Genomic DNA, 23,311 nt, shown 5'->3' on the forward strand with positions numbered 1-23,311 from the left:
TCTCCATTAATCGTAAAAGTCTGTGTGGCTTTTGGAGTCTGTGGAGTTTACGCACTAAAATGTATTAATATATAGGTAGTCAATCATTTTTTTTTTCTGCAGCTAAATCCGTTATCATGACAAGTATCTGTCAGAGAAGCAGTTTGGCTCAGTGGAAAGAGCGTGGGCTTGGGAGTCAGAGGTCTTGGGTTTGAATCCCGGCTCTACCGCTTGTCAGCTGTGTGACCTTGGGCAAGCCACTTAACTTCTCTGTGATTCAGTGACCTCATCTGTAAAATGGGGGTGAAGACTGTGAGCCCCCAGTGGGACAACCTGATTACCTTGTAACCTCCCCAGCACCTAGAACAGTGCTTTGCACATAGTAAGCGCTTAACAAATACCATTATTATTACCTCCAGTTTTAGGCAAAAGCTCAAAAGGTGTTTTAAATATCAAAAAATCATACAAGTAAAGTCACTTGCATTTTACTACCTGTTAAGTGATGCCGTAACAAGGCAGCTTTTGGAACTTAAGCAGAGTTAACGACAGCTGCAATTGCTAGGACCCCAGCTGTCCTATGAAAACAAATCAAAATATTCCTGTTAGACATTTCAACCATGTCAGTATTTTCTAGGAAAAATGTCTGTATCTTACTTACCGGAACTGTGATGGAAATAGAGTAGCCATTGGGCTCTAAAGAGTACTACCGCCGTGAAATGGGTCTCCAAAGATATCGCAGGAGCACAGTTATTGAATCCTGCTGCATTGCTTAAATACCTATAAAACCGTAAAAGGAATATCTACTTTAGGGGGACCTCAAGGAGTTTCGTATAATGTTTTGGAATAATCGAGGAAGAATGATCTTTGAATATAGCAATGTCTTTATAATATAGCGGAAAAAGAGATAACAGTGGCAGGTGCTACAGACATTAGATACGACAACCAACATCGGGTCAGCCTTTTTGTGTACTCAGTCAATAAAAGGCATTTATTGAGTATCTGCTGTGTGCCGAGCAGTGTACTGAGCGCTTGAGAGAGGACAATTCGACAGCGTTGGTATAGACGTTCCCTGCCCACAGCGAGCTTGGCTGGATCTGTGGATTATGCATCCTATTTATTGAGTGCTTACTGTGTGCAGAGCACTGTACTAAACGCGTGGACAGTACCCCGACTCCCTCCCTCTGCTCTACCCCCCTCCCCACCCCACAGTACTTTCGGGTATATATGTATATGTTTATTATTCTATTTATTTTATTAATGATGTGCATACAGCTATAATTCTATTTATATTGATGCTATTGATGCCTATCTATATATTGATAAATAAGCACTTATATTGATAAGCACTTAGTATAGTGCTCTGCACACAGTGAGCGCTCAATAAATATGATTGATTGATTGATGCTATTGATGCCTATCTACTTCTTTGGTTTGGTTTTGTTGTCTATCTCCCCCCACTTCTAGACGGTGAGCCCGCTGTTGGGTAGGGATTATCTCTATTTGTTGCTGAATCATGCTTTCCAAGCGCTTAGTACAGTGTTCTGCACACAGTAAGCGCTCAATAAATACGATTGAATGAATGAATGAATGAATCGACCTTTCAGCCGCACAAGCGAAGGTGAACTTCACTGTTGGTTGTGCCTTCTAATACAAAGGACAATTATATACACGCATGTACACACCTATATGTAGGTGTATAGATATTTGTTCATATATATAATAATGATACATATAGATATATCTATATCTATATCTATATCTATATGCACGGGCTTTGGAGTCAGAAGTCAGGGGTTCAAATCCCGGCTCCGCCAATTGTCAGCTGTGTGACTTTGGGCAAGTCACTTCACTTCTCTGGGCCTCAGTTCCCTCATCTGTAAAATGGCGATGAAGACTGTGAGCCCCCGTGTGACAACCTGATCATCTTGTAACCTTGCCAGTGCTTAGAACAGTGCTTCGCACATAGTAGGTGCGTAATAAATGCCATTATTAGTAGTAGTAGTATTATATATGCACACTGTAAGTGCTCAATGAATACGATTGAATGAATGAATAAATGCAAGGAAATAAAGATGAATTAGCTGAAAAGTTAAAGCTTCTTTGAGTTTTTATTGTGTGGTCGTGTTTTTTAATTGATTCAATCAATCAATCGTATTTATTGAGCACTTACTGTGTGCAGAGCACTGTACTAAGCACTTGGGAAGTACAAGCTGGCAACATAGACAGGCATCATCATCATCATCAATCGTATTTGTTGAGCGCTTAGTGTGTGCAGAGCACTGTACTTGGGAAGTACAAGCTGGCAACATAAAGAGACAGTCCCTACCCAACAGTGGGCTCACAGTCTAGAAGAACCATCCGATTTCTAGCATGTAGGTATAGGTGGGCATATAGATGGATGGATGTATATACATAATCTTGTCTTATGCTGCCAAGTCGTCTCTGACCCATAGCGACGCCGTGGACACATCTCTCCCAGAACGCCCCGCCCTCCATCTGCAATTGTTGTGGTAGAGTAGCCATAGAGTTTCCTTGGTCAAAATATGGAAGCGGTTGACCATTTCCTCCTTCCGCGCAGTCAGCTTGACTCTCCACCCTCGACTCTCTCTGACGACGACGCTGCCCAGCACGGGTGAGTTTTGACTCGTAGCCGATCGCCTTCCACTCGCTAGCCGCTGGCCAAGCTAGGAACGGAATGGGTAGGCCTCAACTTGACTCTTTAGTGCTCTGCACATAGTAAGCGCTCAATAAATACGATTGATGATGATGATCAATCGTATTTATTGAGCGCTTACTGTGTGCAGAGCACTGTACCAAGCGCTTGGGAAGTCCAAGTTGGCAACATATAGAGACAGTCCCTACCCAACAACGGGCTCACAGTCTAAAAGGGGGAGACAGAGAACTAAACCAAACGTACTAACAAAATAAAATAAATAGAATAGATGTGTACAAGTAAAATTAATAAATAGAGTAATAAATATGTACAAACATATATACATACATACAGGTGCTGTGGGGAAGGGAAGGAGGTAAGATGGGGGGGATGGAGAGGGAGACGAGGGGAAGAGGGGAAGACTCTTCCTCCCATAGCTGAGACTGGTAGAGGACTGGAAACTCTCCAGGTGCAACCCTGAGAGGGGATGTGTGTGTGTGCGTATACATATTCATTCATTCCTTCATTCAATTGTATTTACTGAGCGCTTACTGTGTGCAGAGCAAGTTGACGACATATAGAGACGGTCCCTACCCAACAACGGGCTCACAGTCTACGTATATGTGTGTGTGTATGTCATCCCAAATATAGGTATGACATATCATATCTATATAAACCTATATCTGTCTGGTTTTGGAACACTCCAGTGGCCTGATGGTCTAAAGAATTCTGCCATCATTGATTAATATTAAGGACCAATGTATGTTACTAATGGACATTTAGATGAGTTGAGTGGGAATTCTCACCTCTCGCAAATTTCCGCCTTTCTCCGAGAAGGCTACCAAATAACCTAGGAAAATAAAAACAAAAAGTCCAAACCAAATGAAATTCTAAATCAATCAGTCAATCAATCAATCATATTTATTGAGCGCTTACTGTGTGCACAGCACTGTACTAAATCTGACCTGAAAGAGTTTTAACGTACGTTTGAGGCGTTCCGCATCTGTGTGTTACCTGTGTGAGATATCTGTTATTGAGAGCGACCACTTATGCTGAACATTCACTCATTCAATTGTATTTATTGAGCGCTTACTGTTTGCAGAGCACTGTACTAAGCGCTTGGGAAGTACAAGTCGGCAACATATAGAGACAGTCCCTACCCAACAGTGGGCTCACAGTCTAGAAGGGGGAGACAGACAGGCACACTGCCCCTCAGCAGTAAATTAATGATAATAATAATAATGATGATGATGGTGTTTGTTAAGTGCTTACTATGTGCCCAGCACTGTTCTAAGCACTGGGGTAGATACAAGGTAATCAGGTTGTCTCACATGGGGCTCACAGTATTAATCCCCATTTTACAGATGAGGTAAATGAGGCACCGTGAACTTAAGTGACTTGCCCAAGGTCACACATAATAATAATGATGGCATTTGTTAAGCACTTACCATGTGCAGAGCAGTGTTCTAAGTGCTGGAGGGGATACAAGGTGATCAAGTTGTCCCACGTGGGGCTCACAATCTTAATCCCCATTTTACAGATGAGGTAACTGAGGCTCAGAGAAGTTAAGTGACTTGCCCAAGGTCACACAGCAGACATGTGGCGGAGTCGGGATTCGAACCCATGACCTCTGACTCCAAAGCCCGGGCTCTTTGCACTAAGCCACGCTGCTTCTCCATTCCATAAAGCCACAGACTGGGCACAAATCTAGATGTACCTTATATTTGTCTATGGCATCATAGTAATAATAACTATAATTATGGTATTTGTTATGCGCTTACTAAGTGCTGGGATAGATATAAAGGTGATCACTTGGGGCCCAGTCCCCGTCCCACGTCTTCATCCCCATTTTCACATAAATATGTATATATGTTTGTACATATTTATTACTCTATTTATTTATTTATTTATTTTACTTGAACATATCTATTCTATTTATTTTATTTTGCTAGTACATTTGGTTTCGTTCTCTGTCTCCCCCTTCTAGACTGTGAGCCCGCTGTTGGGTAGGGACCGTCTCTCTATGTTGCCAACTTGTACTTCCCAAGCGCTTAGTCCAGTGCTCTGCACACAGTAAGCGCTCAATAAATACGATTGATTGATTGATTTTCCAGATTCATTCATTCATTCACTCAATCATATTTATTGAGCGCTTACTGTGTGCGGAGCACTGTACTAAGCGCTTGGGAAGTACAAGCTGGCAACATATAGAGACGGTCCCTACAGATGAGGTAACCGAGGCCCAGAAAAGTGAAGCGACTTGCCCAAGGTCACACCGCAGACGAGCGGCGGAGCCGGGATTAAAACCCACAACCCCTGCCTCCCGAATCCGTGATCTTGCTACTAGAGACCCAAGAGGCTGGTCTCCATCACCAGATGGAGGTGGCAGGTGGGGCATGTCACTTAACTTCTCTGTGCCTCAGTTACCTCACCTGGAAAATGGGGATGAAGACTGTGAGCCCCACGTGGGACAACCTGATGACCTTGTATCTCCCCCCAGCACTTTGAGCAGTGCTTCATACATAGTAAGCACTTAACAAATGCCAACAGTATCATTCATTCATTCATTCAATCGTATTTATCGAGCGCTTACTGTGTGCAGAGCACTGTACTAAGGGTCAAATGGAGAAGGCCGAAATTGGACCAGTCCTGATTTCTCACGTAGGAAGTCCAGATGTGGAACGGAAGATCGCCTGCCTTCTGAGCCAAACGGGCAGTGATTGAGAGTTGCGATGAAGGCAGAGCCCTCGGGGAAAGGGAGTGCCTTGTTTTGCTCTGAAGCAACTCCAGAAACTCACCCCTGCGCGCAGGCCGGGATTGGGAATTTGCTCATCCTTCTTCACTAGAAGAGCCAGCCCGACCTACCGTAGAATCCCGGGAAGGCGAGAGTCGGACCGAAACAATGCGATCCTTACCCAACTCGCTCCGAAAACAACGCCCCGTAAAGCCACTTGAGATTCTTTCAATCAATCAATCATCAATCAATCAATCAATTGTATTTATTGAGCGCTTACGGTGTGCAGAGCACTGTACGAAGCGCTTGGGAAGTACAAGTTGGCAACGTATAGAGACAGTCCCTACCCAACAGTGGGCTCATCGCTCACTGCCACTCACTCTAATCTTCCCAGGTGGAGCTCTCCGAAATTGTTCAAATTAAGCTAATTCATTAAGTCACCCTCAGGAATTTTGATAGGGACTAATTGGGGGAAGGGGCAGTTAGCCAGAAGAAAAGTAATTAAGGGTAACGGCCCTGATCTAATTTTAATTAGTAAGATGAGGGGTTTTTTATATTTATAATTGGTGTGTGTTCTTTGTTCATTCATTACTTCATTCATTCAGTCGTATTTATTGAGAGCTTACTGTGTGCAGAGCACTGTACTAAGCGCTTAGAAAGTACAATTCAGGAAGATAGGGACAATCCCTACCCAACAATGGTCCCACGGTCTTGAGGGGGGAGACAAACAACAAAACAAAACAAGTAGACGCGCATTGTGTTCAGGTTAGTGCCACTCAATCAGTGGTTTTTGTTGAGCACTTACCGTGAGCAGCATCGTACTAAGCACTGGGGAAAGTGCAGTACAGAAAGTGCAGTTCTATCTATTTATTTTATTTTGTTAGTATGTTTGGTTTTGTTCTCTGTCTCCCCCTTTTAGACTGTGAGCCCACTGTTGGGTAGGGACTGCCTCTAAATGTTGCCAACTTGGACTTCCCAAGCACTTAGTACAGTGCTCTGCACACAGTAAGTGCTCAATAAATACGATTGATTGATTGATTGATTGATTGATACAGAGGAGTTGTGAAGTTGGTAGATACAACTCCTGCTCACAAAGAGCTTACAATCTACAGGGGGAAACAGACATTAAAATAAATTACAGATAGGAGTAATAGTAAAGTGTAAGGACATGGACATTATTCGGCTCAGTGGAAAGAGCCCGGGCTTGGGAATCAGAGGTTACAGGTTCTAATCCCCGCTCGGCTACTTGTCAGCTGCGTGACTTTGGGCATGTCACTTAACTTCTCTGTGCCTCGGTTACCTCATCTGGAAAATGGGGATGAAGACTGTGAGCCCCACGTGGGACAACCTGATTACCTTGTATCTCCCCCCAGCACTTTGAGCAGTGCTTCATACATAGTAAGAGCTTAACAAATGCCATCATTATTATTCATTCATTCATTCAATCGTATTTATCGAGCACTTACTGCGTGCAGAACACTGTACTAAGTGCTTGGAAAGTATAATTCGGCAACAGATAGAGACAATCCCTACCCAACAATGGGCTCACAGTCTAGAAGGGGGGAGACAGAAGACAAAACAAAACAAGTAGATAGGCATCAATAGCACCAATATAAATTGATAGAATTATAGATATACAATCTATATTAATGATTACACATCATTAATAAAATAAATAGAATAATAAACAGGTATAAATATACACAAGTGCTGTAGGGTGGGGAGGGGGGTAGAGTAGAGGGAGGGAGTCGGGGAAATGGGGAGGGGAGGAGGAGCAGAGGTAAAGTGGGGATCAATTTGGGATGTAGGGCTGAGAGTGAGGTGAATATCAAGTGCTTAAGGGGTTCATTTTGGAGTTCACAGGGAGTTCATAAATAGGAGGGTTTGTATGGGAAAATTAGGATTTAGGAAGGGCTTCTTCGAGGAGATGTGAGGGCTCTGAAGAGGGGGAGAGTGGTGGTCCTTCAGATATGAAGACCCTAAACTGTAAGCTCAATGCAGGCAGGGAATGTGCCTGCTGATGGTCGCATCGTGCTCTCCCAAGTGCTTAGGACAGGACCCTGCACACAGTAAGTGCTCAATAAATATGATTAACTGACCAACAGATTTGAAGGGGGAGGGAGTTCCAGGCTAGAGGAAGGAGGATGTGGGCTTGGGGTCGGTGGCCGGATAAATGAGGTCAACGTAAGGAGAGTAGGTTGGAATGAGGGGAAGGAAGTGTGCTGGTTGGGTTGGAGTAGATTAGCCAAGTAAGGTAAAAAGGGGGAGAGCTGAGTAAGTGCTTCCAAGCAAATGTTGAGGAGTTTCTGTTTGATGCCAATGGTTAGCTGCTGGAGGTTCTTAAGGAGTGGGGAGACGTGGAACTGAACGTTTATTTTAGAAACATGGCCCGGGCGGCCAAGTGAAGTATGGATGGGAGTTGGGGGAGACAGGAGCCAGGGAGATCAACAAGGAGACTTTGCAAGGTGGGTAAAACGTGCCAGGATCAGCAAGGTAGCAGACTGGGTGGAAAGGAAAGAGTGGATTCTAGAGATGTTGTGACGATAGAACCAATTGGATTTGGTGACAGATTGAATTGGTGGGTTGAATGACAGAGCTTTCAAGGATAATGCCAAGGTTAAAGGTTTGTGGGACTAGGAGGATGGCGGTGTTATCTATAGTAAAATAATAATAATGATAGTATTTGTTAAGAGCTTACTATGTGCGAAGAACTGTTCTAAGCGCTGGGGGGGATACAGGGTGATCAGGTTGTCCCACATGGGGCTCACAGTCTTCATCCCCATTTGATAGATGAGGTAACTGAGGCCCAGAGAAGTGAAGTGAGTTGCCCAAAGTCACACAGCTGACAAGTGGCAGAGCGGGGATTAGAACCCAGGACCTCTGACTTCCAAACCCGGGCTCTTTCCACTGAGCCACGCTGCTTCTCTGAAATTCTTGGGGAGGATAGGGCTTGGGTATGAAGCTGAGGAATTCTGTTTTGGATGTGTTGTTTGAGGGGTCAGTGGGGCAACCAAATGGCAATGTCTCGTAGGCAGGATGAAACCGCAGAGAAGGAGCGATATCGGCGCTGGAGAAGTAGATTTGGGAATCATCTGCATAGAGGTATTATCTAAAGCCATGGGAGCAAGTAAGTTCTCGAAGGGAGTGGGTGTAGATGGAGAATAGAAGGGGAGTCAGAACTTAGCCTTGAGGGACTCCCAGTTAGAGAGGGTGGGAGGCAGAGGAGGAGCCCAAGAAAGAAACTGAGAATGAGCAGCCAGAGAGAGAGGAGGAGAACCGGGAGAGGACGGTATCAGTGACGCCAGGATTAGATAATGGCCCCAGGAGAGAGGGATAGCCCAGAATGTTGAAGGCAGCCTAGAAGTCAAGGAGGATTAGGATGGAGTAGAGGCTGTTGGATATGGCAAGAAGAAGTCATTGGCCATCTCAGAGAGCACTGTTTCTGTGGAGCAAAGGGGACAGAAACTAGATTGGAGGGGTTCAAGGAGAGAGTTGGAGGAGAGAACTTGAGGCAGTGGGCATAGATAACTTGCTCAAGGAGTCCGGAGAGGAATGGTAGGAGGGAGATGGGGCAGTAACTGGAGGGAGTTGTGGGGTCAAGGGAAGGTTTTTTTTAGGAGAGGCATGTGTGAAAGCAATGAGGAAAAAGCCATCGCAAAGTGTGTGCTTGAAGAAGGGAGAGAGGCAGGGAGGGGGCAGTTGTTTTGATAAGGTGTAAAGGGATGGGGTTGGAAATGTAGGTGGAGCGGGTGGAATTTGAGAGGAGGTGGGAAACCTACTCTTGAGATACTACCGGGAAGCATGGGAGAGTCAAAGAAGCAGTAGGAGGAAGGGGAGACTGGAGAGGAGCAGGGCTGATTTTAGGACAGTTACTCTCCCGCAGTTCAAAGCCTTATCGAAGGTGCAGCTCCTCCAAGAGGCCTTCCCAAACTAAGCCCCACTTTTCCTCATCTCCCACTCCCTTCTGTATCACCCTGACTTGCTCCCTTTGCTCTTCCCCTCCCTCAGCCCCACGGCACTTATATACAGACCTGTCACTTAATTTTATTTATTTGTATTGATGTCTTTCTCACCCCCTCTAAACTGTAAGTTCATTGTGGGCAGGGAATGTGACTGGTTATTGTTGCATTGCACTCTCCCAAGCACTTAGTATAGTGTTCTGCACACAGTAAGCGCTCAATAAATCCGATTGAATGAATGGGTGAATGAATGAATAGGAAGATCACACCTAATTGTTTCATTTTTATTGATGAAATATGTAGCAAAGTCATTAGGGGCAAGAGAAAAACTGCACAGAAAACCAAAAAAATCCTGCAGGACTGTCTCTTGCCCATGGAGATCGCCTTCCACCAGTAAGCAAGGAGACATTATTGATAGAGTTGATAAAACGGTAAGTGACTTGACTTTAATAAAGAACTCTCCAACACAGAACACTTTTAATTTGAGATGACATTTAGTCTTCTTAATGTGAACTGTTGTTTTCCAAAGAAATCACTTTCTCCTTGAACTTTCTTTCAGTTTTCTTCATATATGAAGAATTTAATCATTCATTCATTCATTCATTCAATAGTATTTATTGAGCACTTCCTGCATTCAAAGCACTGTACTAAGCACTTGGGAGAGTACAATACAACAACAGACACATTTCTTGTCCCCAAAAAGCTCACCATTTAGAGGTGGGCTCAATATAAGATCATACCCACCTCAAAAATGTTTTCCCCAGAGTCAGCAACTAGCAAATTGCATTTAGAAGTAATTAGAGTATAAGAGATTGAATGACAAAGATTAGGGTCTCTAGGAATTAAATAAACTCATAGAATAGGCTAGGCTTTGCAAACCTGTTCAGCATGTTTCTGTAACTTTTTGATATTATCTGTGTTGCAACTTTCGCTTCTGCTTTAGTTGATTTTAGCTTTCAGAAACAGGGTGCCGATTCTAAAGTTGCAGTAGATGTCAGCAGGAATATAGCTTTTTTGTAGATTAGAGAACTATATTCTCCAATTCTTACACAAGCCCATCTTATTTGGTGAAGAAACACATCAATTTTTCTATCGTGCTTCAGAATTCAAGTTCAAACTGCAAATCGACTTGGACTAAAATAAGAAAAATCAGGTTTTAGCCACCGTTTTATTTTTTTTTAATCCTGCATAACGGATATGACCCGAACCGATATTTGTAAATTGGCCCCGACTTTTCTATTTCGGCTCCAGCTTTGCTTTTAACCAGAAGGTGTTGTCATTTTTAAAAAGGAAGCATCACTTCATGAGCACAGCCTCATTAATCATCACAGCATTCCTTACAGATAAGCAGGTAGCCGCCGAGAAATCGAGTGACTTGCCCAAGGCTGTTCATTGAGTCAGAGGTCAAGCCAAAAATAGATCCTTCCCAGCTCTCCTCGCCCTCATCAGTTCTGTCTGTGGGACCACAACGTCCTTCGCCAGACATCTTAAAAATCCGCCAACACAATTACTGTGCTGCATTGCAAAAGCGATACGGAGAGGCATGTAAACAGAAAGGTAGTCAATCAACTCTGTTATATTACTTTAATCCTATTTATTGAGCGCTTACTGGGTGCAGAATGCTGCACTGAGTGCTTGGGAGAGTGCAATAAAACAATAAATAGACACATTCCCTGTCCACAATGAGTTATATTGTTGTGTTGTATTCTCCCAAGCACTCAGTAAGTGCTCAATAAATACAATTGATTGATTGATAGGTGATTCAACCTTCGCTGTGAAGAGTAGGTGTCGGTGTGATCATTTCTCCCACTACTTCCCAAATGTCCTTTGGAGTCAAGGCCCCTACGGAATTCAGAACTCTGACCCAGAAAGACATTTCCTATGGATTCTTTGGTGTTTTTATGTTTATGACGATGATGGTGATGAAGAAGCAGCCGGGCCAAATGGATAAGGCACGGACTTGGGTTCTAATTCTGGCTCTCCGCTTGTCTGCTGTGTGACCTTGGGCAAGTCGCTGCACTTCTCTGTGCCTCGGTTATGTCATCTGTAAAATGGGGATTAATATTGGGAGCTCCATGTGGGACAGGGACTGTGTCCAGCCTGGTTAGCTGGTATCTACCCCAGAGCTTAGAAAAGTGCTTGACACACAGTAAGCACTTAACACATGCCATCATTATTGTTATTATCATTATCATGAAGTCTCCCATCAAAAATGACGGAAGAGCTTCAGTCCCGTAACTTTTCCTTTTATGATATTTCATTGTCATATTTATTGAGCACTTACTGCATGCAGAGCACTGTACTAAGCTCTTGGGAAGTACAGTTCAGCAAGAAAAAGAGACAATCCCTGCCCACAACGGGCTCACAGTCTAGAAAGGGGGGGAGATGGACATTGAAACAAGTAAACAGGCATCAGTAATAATTATAATAATAATAATAATAATGATGGTGATGCCATTTGTTAAGTGCTTACTATGTGTGAAGCACTGTTCTAAGCGCTGGGGGGATACAAGGTAATCAGGTTGTCCCACATGGGGCCCACAGTCTTAATCCCCATTTTACGGATGAGGGAACTGAAGCTCAGAGAAATTAAGTGACTTGCCCAAAGTCACACAGCAGGCATGTGGCGGAGCCGGGATTAGAACCCATGACCTCTGACTCCCAAGCCCGGGCTATTTCCACTGAGCCACACTGCTTCTCAGTAGCTAAGTGCTTTACACTGGGGATCCCGGTCTAAGTAAGAGTAAGAACAGGTATTTAATCCTCATATCACTCTTGAGGAAACTGAGGCCCAGAGCAGTGAAGTGACTTGCCCGAAGTCACAGCGCAGACAAGGGGCAGAGCCAACATTACAACCCAGGTCCTCTGACTCCTCTAAGGCCACACTTTTTCCACTAGGCCACACTACTTCATCTTCTCTCCCCTCGGCAAATAGCGCTTAGGTCTAAATCTTTACACTCGGTCGCTTTCCCTTGCCTGCAATTGATGTCAGTGCCGGCCTCCCTCACTAGACTGTAAGCTCCCTGAAGGCAGGGATTGTGTCGACTTTATTGCGCTCTCCTAAGTGCTTACTGAAGGGCTCTGCTACACCACAGCTCTCCTAGGAATTCTACCGATCAGTCAAGGTGCCTGCCCACATATCGATCTCCTTTTCCAATTTTTCCAATTGCAGCAGGAAGCAATAGCAGCAGAGCACACCTGCTGTAGGAGAGCACTCTATAGGAGTGGCAGCATGGCCTAGTGGAAAGAGCACGGGCTTTGGAGTCAGAGGTCATGGGTTCGAATCCCGGCTCCACCACATGGCTGCTGTGTGACCTTGGGCAAGTCACTTAACTTCTCGGAGCCTCAGTTACCTCGTCTGTCAAATGGGGATGAAGACTGTGAGCCCCACATGGGACAACCTGATCACCTTGTATCCCCCCCTGCCCCCCGCGCTTTAAACAGTGCTTTGCACATAGTAAGCGCTTAACAAATGCCAGCATTATTATTATTATTATTCACTGGGCTTCAGTGACGTCATCTGGAAAACGGGGATTAAGATTGCGAGCCCCATTCTCAGACTGAGCCCCCTTTTTCCTCTCCCCCTCCCCACCCCCCCGCCCTACCTCCTTCCCCTCCCCACAGCACCTGTATATATGTTTGTACAGATTTATTACTCTATTTATTTTACTTGTACATATTTACTATTCTATTTATTTTGTTAATGATGTGCATCTAGCTTTACTTCTATTTATTCTGGTGACTTGACACCTGTCCATATGTTTTGTTTTGTTGTCTGTCTTCCCCTTCTAAACTGTGAGCCCATTGTTGGGTAGGGACCGTCTCTATATGTTGCCGACTTGTACTTCCCAAGCGCTTAGTACAGTGCTCTGCACACAGTAAGCGCTCAATAAATATGATTGAATGAATGAATGAATGAATGACAGGGATTTTGTTCAACCCGATTGTCCTTTATCAGCCCTGGTGCTTAATACATTCAGTCATTCATTCAATCGTATTTATTCAGCACTTACTGTGTGCAGAACACTGTACTAAGCACTTGGGAAGTACAAAGTAGCAACATATAGAGATGGTCCTTACCCAACAACGGGCTCACTGGGACATAGTAAGTGCTTAACAATTACCATAAAAAGAATTTTGTTTTGTTGCCTGTCTCCCCCTTCTAAACTCCGAGCCCGTTGTTGGGTAGGGACTATCTCTATATGTTGCCGATTTGTAGTTCCCAAGAGTTTAGTTCAGTGCTGTGCACACAGTAATCGCTCAATAAATACGACCGAATGAATGAAAGAAATGCTACTGATAATTGATTGATTCTTAGATGCATGTAGAGGCTGAGATGCGAGACTCATGTCTGACAGCAGACCAGACTGGCAAAGTTCGTTGTGGGCAGGGAATGTGTCTGTTTATTATTGTATTGTACTCTCCCAGGTGCTTAGTACAGTGCTCTGGACACAGTAAGTGCTCAAGAAATATGATTGAATGAATGAATGAAAAGTTCAGGGCCTGAAACTTTTGCCTAACGATACAGCCACTAGCTCACTGACTAAACATGGAGCGAATTCATAAAGTATTTCAGTTACGTTCACACCCTTCAGAGAGGGTTATTTATTTATTTTTTTTTGCAAGCCAGAGAGTGAAGGATGGAATGGGTGAGTTATGGGCTCAGAAAGTGGAGGAAACTCACCACCTTATTGCCCCTGGACTGGAAAGACATTGGAGAGGTGGAGGAATTTCAAAAGCTCCTTAAAGGTGACCCAAGCAGCAGAGCTTATTCCAGTTAAGATGTAAAGATCTAAGATCTTCTAGACTGTGAGCCCGCTGTTGGGTAGGGACCGTCTCTATATGTTGCCAACTTGTACTTCCCAAGCGCTTAGTACAGTGCTCTGCACACAGTAAGCGCTCAATAAATACGATTGAATGAATGAGTGAATGTAAATAGGGGACAGCTCTTAGCCGTTTTCTGTTGCCAGAGTTACAGAGCGAGTGGCACTTTCTTTAAAAAATGGTATTTGTTAAGCGCTTACTATGTGCCAGGCACTGTTCTAAGCACTGGGGTAGGTATAAGGTAATCTGGTTGGACACAGTCCCTGTCCCACACGGGGCTCCCGGTCTTAATCCCCATTTTACAGATGAGGTAACTGAGGGGCAGAGAAGTGAAGTGACTTTCTCAACAGACTTTCTCTTCCTCCCTTCAAAGCCCTACTGAGAGCTCACCTCCTTCCTTCCTTCCTTCAATCGTATTTATTGAGTGCTTACTGTGTGCAGAGCACTGTACTAAGCGTTTGGGAAGTACAAGTTGGCAACATATAGAGACGGTCCCTATCCAACAGTGGGCTCACAGTCTAGACCTCCTCCAGGAGGCCTTCCCAGACTGAGCCCCCTCCTTCCTCTCCCCCTCCTCCCCCTCCCTGCCCTACCTTCTTCCCCTCCCCACAGCACCTGTATATATGTTTGTCCAGATTTATTACTCTATTTATTTTACTTGTACATATGTACTCTTCTATTCATTTTATTTTGTTAATGTGTTTTGTTTTGTTGTCTGTCTCCCCCTTCTAGACTGTGAGCCCACTGTTGGGTAGGGACCGTCTCTATATGTTGCCAACTTGCACTTCCCAAGCGCTTAGTACAGTGCTCTGCATACAGTAAGCACTCAATAAATACGATTGAATGAATGAATGAATGAAAGAACAGGCAAGAGGCGGTGCCAGAATTAGAACACAGGTCCTTCTGACTCTCAAGCCTGGGATCTATCCACTAGGCATTTGAAGGGTCTTGTGGGGAAGGAAAGGAATGGAAGGGGGGTAGTTATGAGGGTTTGCAAGAGCGAATTAGTTTCACTCACTGCTTCTGTTTCTACAGGAAGCACAAGTTGAAGGGGGCCCTAGATAACTAGACTGAAATAACTCTTCGCTGACAGGAAAGCGGCCTATTTTTTTGCTTTATTGACGCAGCCTACTCCTGAAATTCCTTCAGGGAATGAGGGGCTTTAAAATTGGATCTGTGTAGAGGGAGATAATGATTGGCTAGCTAGATTCTCCCTTCACCGAGCTCAGGAACGTAAGGGCCATTGTTAAGTGTCTGAAGAAAATCATTATTATCAGTAATTCATTCAGTTGTATTTATTGAGCGCTTACTGTGTGCAGAGCGCTGTACTAGTAATAATAATAATAATAATGATAATTGTGGTATTTGTTAAACGCTTCCTATGTACCAGGCACTGATTTGAGTGCTGGGTCTGGTAAGAGCTAATCGGGATAATAATAATACTGGCATTTATTAAGTGCTGACCATGTGCGAAGCACTGTTCTAAGCGCTGGGGAGGCTACAAGGTGATCAGGTTGTCCCACGGGGGGCTCACAATCTTAATCCCCATTTTACAGATGAGGTAACTGAGGCCCAGAGAAGTTAAGTGACTTGCCTAAAGTCACACAGCTGACAATTGGCGGAGCCAGGATTTGAGCCCATGAACTCTGACTCCAAAGCCCGGGCTCTTTCCACTGAGCCACGCTGCTTCCCATGGACACAGTCCCTGCCCCACGTGGGGCTCACAGTCTTAATCCCCATTTTACAGATGAGGTAACTGAGGCACAGAGACGTGAAGTGACTTACCCAAGGCTACACAGCAGATACATTGGGGGAGCCGGGATTAGAATGCGTGAATTTGCACCTGTATATATGAATATATGTTTGTACATATTTATTACTCTATTTATTATTTATTTATTTATTTATTTATTTATTTATTTTACTTGTACATATCTATTCTATTTATTTTATTTTGTTAGTATGTTTGGTTTTGTTCTCTGTCTCCCCCTTTTAGACTGTGAGCCCACTGTTGGGTAGGGACTGTCTCTATATGTTGGCCAACTTGTACTTCCCAAGCGCTTAGTACAGTGCTCTGCACACAGTAAGCGCTCAATAAATACGATAGATGATGATGATGATGATGATGAACTTCTGACTCTGTGGCCCATTCTCTATCCACTACACCATGCTGCTGCTGAGGATTTTTCTCCTCAAAAATCTCCAGTGGCTACCAATCAATCTGCGCATCAGGCAGAAACTCCTCACCCTGGGCTTCAAGGCTGTCCATCCCCCTCGCCCCCTCCTCCCTCCCCTCCCTTCTGTCCTTCTCCAGCCCAGCCCGCACCCTCCGCTCCTCCGCCGCTGATCTCCTCACCGTACCTCGTTCTCGCCTGTCCCGCCATCGACCCCCGGCCCACGTCCTCCCCCAGGCCTGGAATGGCCTCCCTCTGCCCATCCCCCAAGCTAGCTCTCTTCCTCCCTTCAGATCCCTCCTGAGAGCTCACCTCCTCCAGGAGGCTTTCCCAGACTGAGCCCCCTTTTTCCTCTCCTCGTCCCCATCCCCCCCACAGCACTTGTATATATTTGTACAGATTCATTACTCTATTTTACTTGTACATATTCACTATTCTATTTATTTTGTTAATGATGTGCATAGAGCTTTAATTCTACTTGTTCTGACGATTTTGACACCAGACTACCTGTTTTGTTTTGTTGTCTGTCTCCCCCTTCCAGACTGAGCCCATTGTTGGGTAGGGACCGTCTCTATATGTTGCCGACTTATACTTCCCAAGGGCTAAGTCCAGTGCTCTGCACACAGTAAGCACTCAATAAATACGATTGAATGAATGAATGAATGAATGAATGAATGATATTTGTTAAGCACCTACTCCGTGTCCAGCACCATCCGAAGTTTTGAGGTAGGTACAAGTTAAATCAAGTTGGACACAGTCCCCTTTCCACTTAAGGTTCGCAGTTTAAATAAGAAGGAGAACAGGAGAACTGAGGCACAGAGAAGTTAAGTGACTTGCTGAAGGTCACACAACAGACAAGTGGTAGAGCTGGAATTAGAACCCAGGTCCTCTGACTTCCAAATCCGTGCTCTTTCCACTAGGCCATGCTGCCTCTCTTTCAGGATTGTCGTTTTAATTAAGGACTTGTAGAGTGCAGAGCACTGTAGTAGGCCCCGGAAAAGCCATACAGGCTTTATTTTCCCTGCCTCTAAGGAATTTACAATCTGAAGGAGGAAAACCAAAGATTCAACCTTTTTAAAAAATTCCTTCAAAAAAAATCACCGTTAAGCGACCAAAAATTTTTGACCAAGCCTGAATTGTAATAATAATAATAATAATGATGGCATTTATTAAGCTCTTACTATGTGCAAAGCACCGTTCTAAGCGTTGGTGAGGTAACAAGGTGATCAGATTGTCCCACGGGGGGCTCACAGTCTTAATCCCCATTTTACAGATGAGGTCACTGGGGCACAGAGAAGTTAAGTTATTGTACTTTCCAATCGCTTAGTACAGTGCTCTGCGCACACTAAGCGCTCAATAAATACGATTGAGTGAATGAATGAAAGTCGGAAGAAAACTGCTTCACGGACCTTGATCCCACCTCGATTCTCTAGAATCTCTAATCAGCCAATCATTTACTATATTTACTGAGTACATACTATGTACAGGGTGGTGTACTATGTAGTATTTGTTTAATACCTACCATTTGCCAAGGACTGTATAAAGCACTGGGGTAGATACAAGATAATCAGGGCAGATATAGTCTGCGTCTCACCCGGAACTCACAATCCAATGTGGAGGGAGAACAAGTATTTCATTCCCATTCTACAAATGAGGAAACTGAAGCACAGTGTAATAATAATAATAATAATAATAATGGTATTTATTAAGCACTTACTATGTGAAAAGCACTGTTCTAAGGTCTGGGAAGGTTACAAGGTGATCAGGTTGTCCCTCGTGGGGCTCACAGCCTTAATCCCCATTTTCCAGATGAGGTAACTGAGGCACAGAGAAGTGAAGTGACTTGCCCGAAGTCACACAGCTGACAATTGGAGGAGCCGGGATTTGAACCCATGACCTCTGACTCCAAAGCCCGGGCTCTTTCCTACGGAGCCACGCTGCTTTAAAGTGTAGTTAAATGACTTGCTCAAACTCATTTAGCAAAGAAGTGAGCGAACTGGGATCCTTACCAAGATCTCCACCTCTAGGTCCGTGCTCTTTCCACTAGGCCGTGGTGCTTCTCTAAGTGCTTGGGAGGATACGATAAAATGAGGAGACACCATGTCCTCAAGGAGCTTATAATAATAATAATAATAATAATAATAATAATAATGGCATTTGTTAAGCGCTTACTACGTGCAAAGCACTGTTCTAAGCGCTGGGGGGGATACAAGGTGATCAAGTTGTCCCACGTAGGGCTCACAGTCTTAATCCCCATTTTTACAGATGAGGTAACTGAGGCTCAGAGCAGTTAAGTGACTTGCCCAAGGTCACACAGCAGACTTGTGGTGGAGCTGGGATTCGAACCCACGACCTCTGACTCCAAAGCCCGGGCCTTTTCCACTGAGCCACGCTGCTTCTCTATCTAAGCTAGAGCTTATGATCTAGCGAGGAAGACAGGCACAAAATAATTATGAAGGAGGAAAAAGGGAATGGAAGGATTTCAAGTTCCAAGGTCTCAGTTTCCTCAGTTACAAAATGGGGTTTTAATTCTTGTTCTCCCTTCTACTAATGATCATGAGCCTCTTGTGGGTCAGGGACTATATCTGGCCTGATTAACAGAAGCAGCGTGGCTCAGTGGAAAGGGTAACGGGCTTTGGAGCCAGGGGTCATGGGTTCAAATCCCGGCTCTGTCAGCTGTGTGACTTTAGGCAAGTCACTTAACTTCTCTGGGCCTCAGTTCCCTCATCTGTAAAATGGGGATTAAGACTGTGAGCCCCCCGTGGGACCACCTGATCACCTTGTAACCTCCCCAGTGCTTAGAACAGTGCTTTGCACATAGTAAGCGCTTAATAAATGCCATCATTATTATTATTAACTGGTTTCTACCCTAGTTCTTTCCCCTCTCAGGGTGGTACCCGGGGAGTTTCCAGTCCTCTACCAGTCTCGGCTACGGGAGGGAGAGCAAGCGGAGGCCTACCCATTCTATTTCTAGCTTGGCCAGTGGCTAGTGAGTGGCAGGCAATCTGCTACAAGTCAAAACTCACCCGAGCTGGGCAGCGGCAAAATGGGAGAGAGTCGAGGGTGGAGACTCGGGTTTACAGCGCGGAAGGCGGCAATGGTCAACCACTTCCCTATTTTTACCAAGAAACTCTATGGATCCAGTACCAGAACGATTGCAGATGGAGAGCGGGGCGTTTTGGGAGAGATATGTCCGTGGTGTTGCTAAGGGTCATTAACAACTCAACAGCATAGGACAAGTACCCCAGTGCTTAGAACCGTCCTTGACACATAGTAAGTGCTTAACAAATACTGTCAAAAAAAAAAAAGGAAAATGCTTAAATAGTAAAGAACGTAAATCTGCATTTCAGAAATGCTCCAGGGAGTTGTGAATGCATAAACCGGAGATGGTCCGAAAGTTCAGAGGTGGGAAATTGGGATGGTTTGAGAAGAGCAATGAATCAGAAAAAGCTACCCAGAAGAGGCAGGATTTCAGAAAGACTTTGGAGTTGGAGACGGCTGTAGACCGGGGGATTTGAAGAAGGAGGGACGGAAAGAGGGCGGAAGCCGGGAGTTGGAGGCAGGAGAGTGGAAAATGAGATCCAGTGAGAAGGAGAGCTTGAGAGGAACAGGGAGTGTGAGCTGGGGAGAGTGGGAAAAGAGGGTGGATAAATAAATAAAAAAGATTGTCTTTCTGCAGAAGCGCTCTGGGCATGTCACTCCCCTCCTCAAAAATCTCCAGTGGTTCCCTATCAACCTTCGAATCAAGCAAAGACTCCTTGCTCTTGGCTTCAAAGCTCTCCATCCCCTCGCCCCCTGCTACCTCACCTCCCTTCTCTCCTTTTCCAGCCCAGTCCGCACCCTCCGCTCCTCTGCCGCTGCTAACCTCCTCACTGGGCCTCGTTCTCGCCTGTCCTGCCGCCTGTGGGAATGCCCTTCCTCCACACATCCGCCAAATTAGCCCTCTTCCTCCCTTCAAAGCCCTACTGAGAGCTCACCTCCTCCAGGAGGTCTTCCCAGACTGAGCCCCCCCCCCTCCTCCTCCTCTCCTCTCCATCCCCCCCACCCTACCCCCTTCCTCTCCTCCCAGCACTCGTGTATATTTGTACATATTTATTACTCTATTTTATTAAGGATGTGTATATAGCTATAATTCTATTTCTTTTGATGCTATTGATGCCTGTCTACATGTTTTGTTTTAATAATGTTGGTATTTGTTAAGCGCTTACTATGTGCGAAACACTGTTCTAAGCGCTGGGGTAGATACAAGGTAATCAGATTGTCCCAAGTGGGGCTCACAGTCTTCATCCCCATTTTACAGATGAGGGAACTGAGGCCCAGGGAAGTTAAGTGACTTGCCTAAAGTCACACAGCTGATAAGTGGCGGAGTTAGGATACGAACCCATAACCTCTGACTCCTAAACCCGTGCTCTTTCCACTAAGCCATGCTGCTTCCCAAGCATGGCTTTGTTTTGTTGTCTGACTCCCCCTTCTAGACTGTGAGCCCGTTGTGGAGTAGGAATTGTCTCTATATGTTGCCGATGTGTACTTCCCAGGTGCTTAGTACAGTGTTCTGCACACAGTAAGCACTCAATCAATATGATTGAATAAATGAATGAATTACTCTATTTTATTAATGATGTGTCTATAGCTATAATTCTATTTGTTCTGATGATATTGACACCCGTTCACATGTTTTGTTTTGTTGTCTGTCTCCCCCTTCTATACTGTGAGCCCATGGTTGGGTAGGGACCGTCTCTGTAAGTTGCCAACTTGTACGTCCCAAGGGCTTAGTACAGTGTTCTGCACACAGTAAGCGCTCAATCAGTACAACTGAATAAATGAATGAATTACTCTATTTTATTAATGATGTGTCTATAGCTATAATTCTATTTGTTCTGATGATATTGACACCCGTTCACATGTTTTGTTTTGTTGTCCGTCTCCCCCTTCTAGACTGTGAGCCCGTGGTTGGGTAGGGACCGTCTCTGTAGGTTGCCAACTTGGACGTCCCAAGGGCTTAGTACAGTGTTCTGCACACAGTAAGCGCTCAATAAATATGATTGAATGAGTGAATGAATGAATGAATGAAAAGAGGGATAGAGCTGATTGATCAGTCAATGATACTTACTGAGTGCTTACTCTGTGCAGAATGCTGTGCTAAGCCCAGGAAGAGTACAGTATTACAGAGTTGGTAGACATATTGCTTGTCCAAAATAAGCTACTAAATAATGATAATGATGGCATTTGTTAAGCGCTTACTATGTGCAGAGCACTGTTCTAAGCGCTGGGGAAGTTACAAGGTGATCAGGTTGTCCCACAGGGGGCTCATAGTATTAATCCCCATTTTACAGTTGAGGGAACTGAGGCCCAGAGAAGGGAAGTGACTTGCCCAAAGTCACACAGCTGACAAGTGGCAGAGCCGGGATTTGAACCCATGACCTCCAACTCCAAAGCCCGGGCTCTTTCCACTGAGCCATGCTGCTTCTCCGAAATACTTTAAAGCCAATAATCAGTGCTTGATTTGGAGGTAGATGGTCTTAGGACAGTGCTTGGCACATAGTAAGCACTTATCAAATACCATTATTATTATTATTATTATTATTATTACCTCCTTCTTACCTCCTTCCCTTCCCCACAGCACCTGTATATATGTATATATGTTTGTACATATTTATTACTCTATTTATTTATTTTACTTGTACATAGCTATTCTATTTATTTTATTTTGTTATTATGTTTGGTTTTGTTCTCTGTCTTCCCCTTTTAGACTGTGAGCCCACTGTTGGGTAGGGACTGTCTCTATATGTTGCCAATTTGTACTTCCCAAGCGCTTAGTACAGTGCTCTGCACATAGTAAGTGTTCAATAAATACGATTGATGATGATGATGATGATTAATGGTCAAATATTAGGGGTATTTGAAGAGTCAGGAGAATTATCCAGAATGATGTTTTAGAAAAATGATAATGACAATAATCATAACTGTGGTACTTGTTAAGTGCTGACTGTGTGCCAATCAATCAATCATTGTGGCTTAGTGGAAAGAGCCCAGGCTTGGGAGTCAGAGGTTGTGGGTTCTAATCCCACCTCCGCCACTCATAATAATAATAATAATAATAATGGCATTTGTTAAGTGCTTATTATGTGCAAAGCTCTGTTCTAAGCGCTGAGGGGGATGCAAGGTGATCAGGTTGTCCCACTTGGGGCTGACAGTTTTAATCCCCATTTTACAGATGAGGTAACTGAGGCACAGAGAAGTGAAGTGACTTGCCCAAAGTCACCCAGCTGACAAGTGGCAGAGTCGGGATTAGAACTCATGACCTCTGGCTCCCAAGCCCGTGGTCTTTCCACTGAGCCACGCTGCTTCTCTTATCTTATCAGCTGTGTGATTTTGGGCAAGTCACTTGACTTCTCTCTGCCTCAGTTACCTCATCTGTAAAATGGGGATTAAGACAGTAAACCCCATGTGGGGCAACCTGATCACCTTGTATCTACCCAGAAGCGGCGTGGCTCAGTAGAGAAGCAGCGTGGCTCAGTGGAAAGAGCCTGGGCTTTGGAGTCAGAGGTCATGGGTTCAAATCCCAGCTCCACCACTTGTCAGCTGTGTGACTTTGGGCCAGTCACTTCACTTCTCTGGGCCTCAGTTACCTCATCTGTAAAATAGGGATGACTGAGCCCCACGTGGGACAACCTGATCACCTTGTAACCTCCCCAGTGCTTAGAACAGTGCTTTGCACATAGTAAGCGCTTAATAAATGCCATCATTATTCCCTGTGCAACCTGTGAGCCCACTGTTGGGTAGGGACTGTCTCTCTATGTTGCCAACTTGTACTTCCCAAGTGCTTAGTACAGTGCTCTGCACACAGTAAGCGCTCAATAAATACGATTGATTGATTGATTAGAACAGTGTTTTGTACATAGTAAGTGCTTAATAAATGCCATTATTATTATTATTATTATTATAGTAAGTGCTTAACAAGTTCCATCATTATTGTTATTATTATAAT

The 23,311-nt window shown here is 44.5% G+C and overlaps 1 protein-coding gene across 1 annotated transcript in view; it reads left to right on the forward strand.

Annotated features, from left to right (window-relative positions):
- The first annotated feature begins 5,254 nt into the window (after nt 1–5,254).
- Nucleotides 5,255–23,311, forward strand: part of LIPH (lipase H) — a 96,234-nt gene continuing 78,177 nt past the window's right edge. Inside the window, exons 1-7 of the mRNA XM_038745063.1 lie at nt 5,255–5,348; nt 5,443–5,573; nt 7,694–7,767; nt 8,362–8,441; nt 10,269–10,341; nt 10,577–10,695; nt 10,808–10,882. Of these exons, the coding sequence (XP_038600991.1) occupies nt 5,255–5,348; nt 5,443–5,573; nt 7,694–7,767; nt 8,362–8,441; nt 10,269–10,341; nt 10,577–10,695; nt 10,808–10,882 (646 nt within the window). The remainder of the gene's footprint in view (nt 5,349–5,442; nt 5,574–7,693; nt 7,768–8,361; nt 8,442–10,268; nt 10,342–10,576; nt 10,696–10,807; nt 10,883–23,311) is intronic.

This window comes from Tachyglossus aculeatus, chromosome 1, assembly GCF_015852505.1.
Source record: "Tachyglossus aculeatus isolate mTacAcu1 chromosome 1, mTacAcu1.pri, whole genome shotgun sequence".
Lineage (NCBI taxonomy): Eukaryota > Metazoa > Chordata > Mammalia > Monotremata > Tachyglossidae > Tachyglossus > Tachyglossus aculeatus.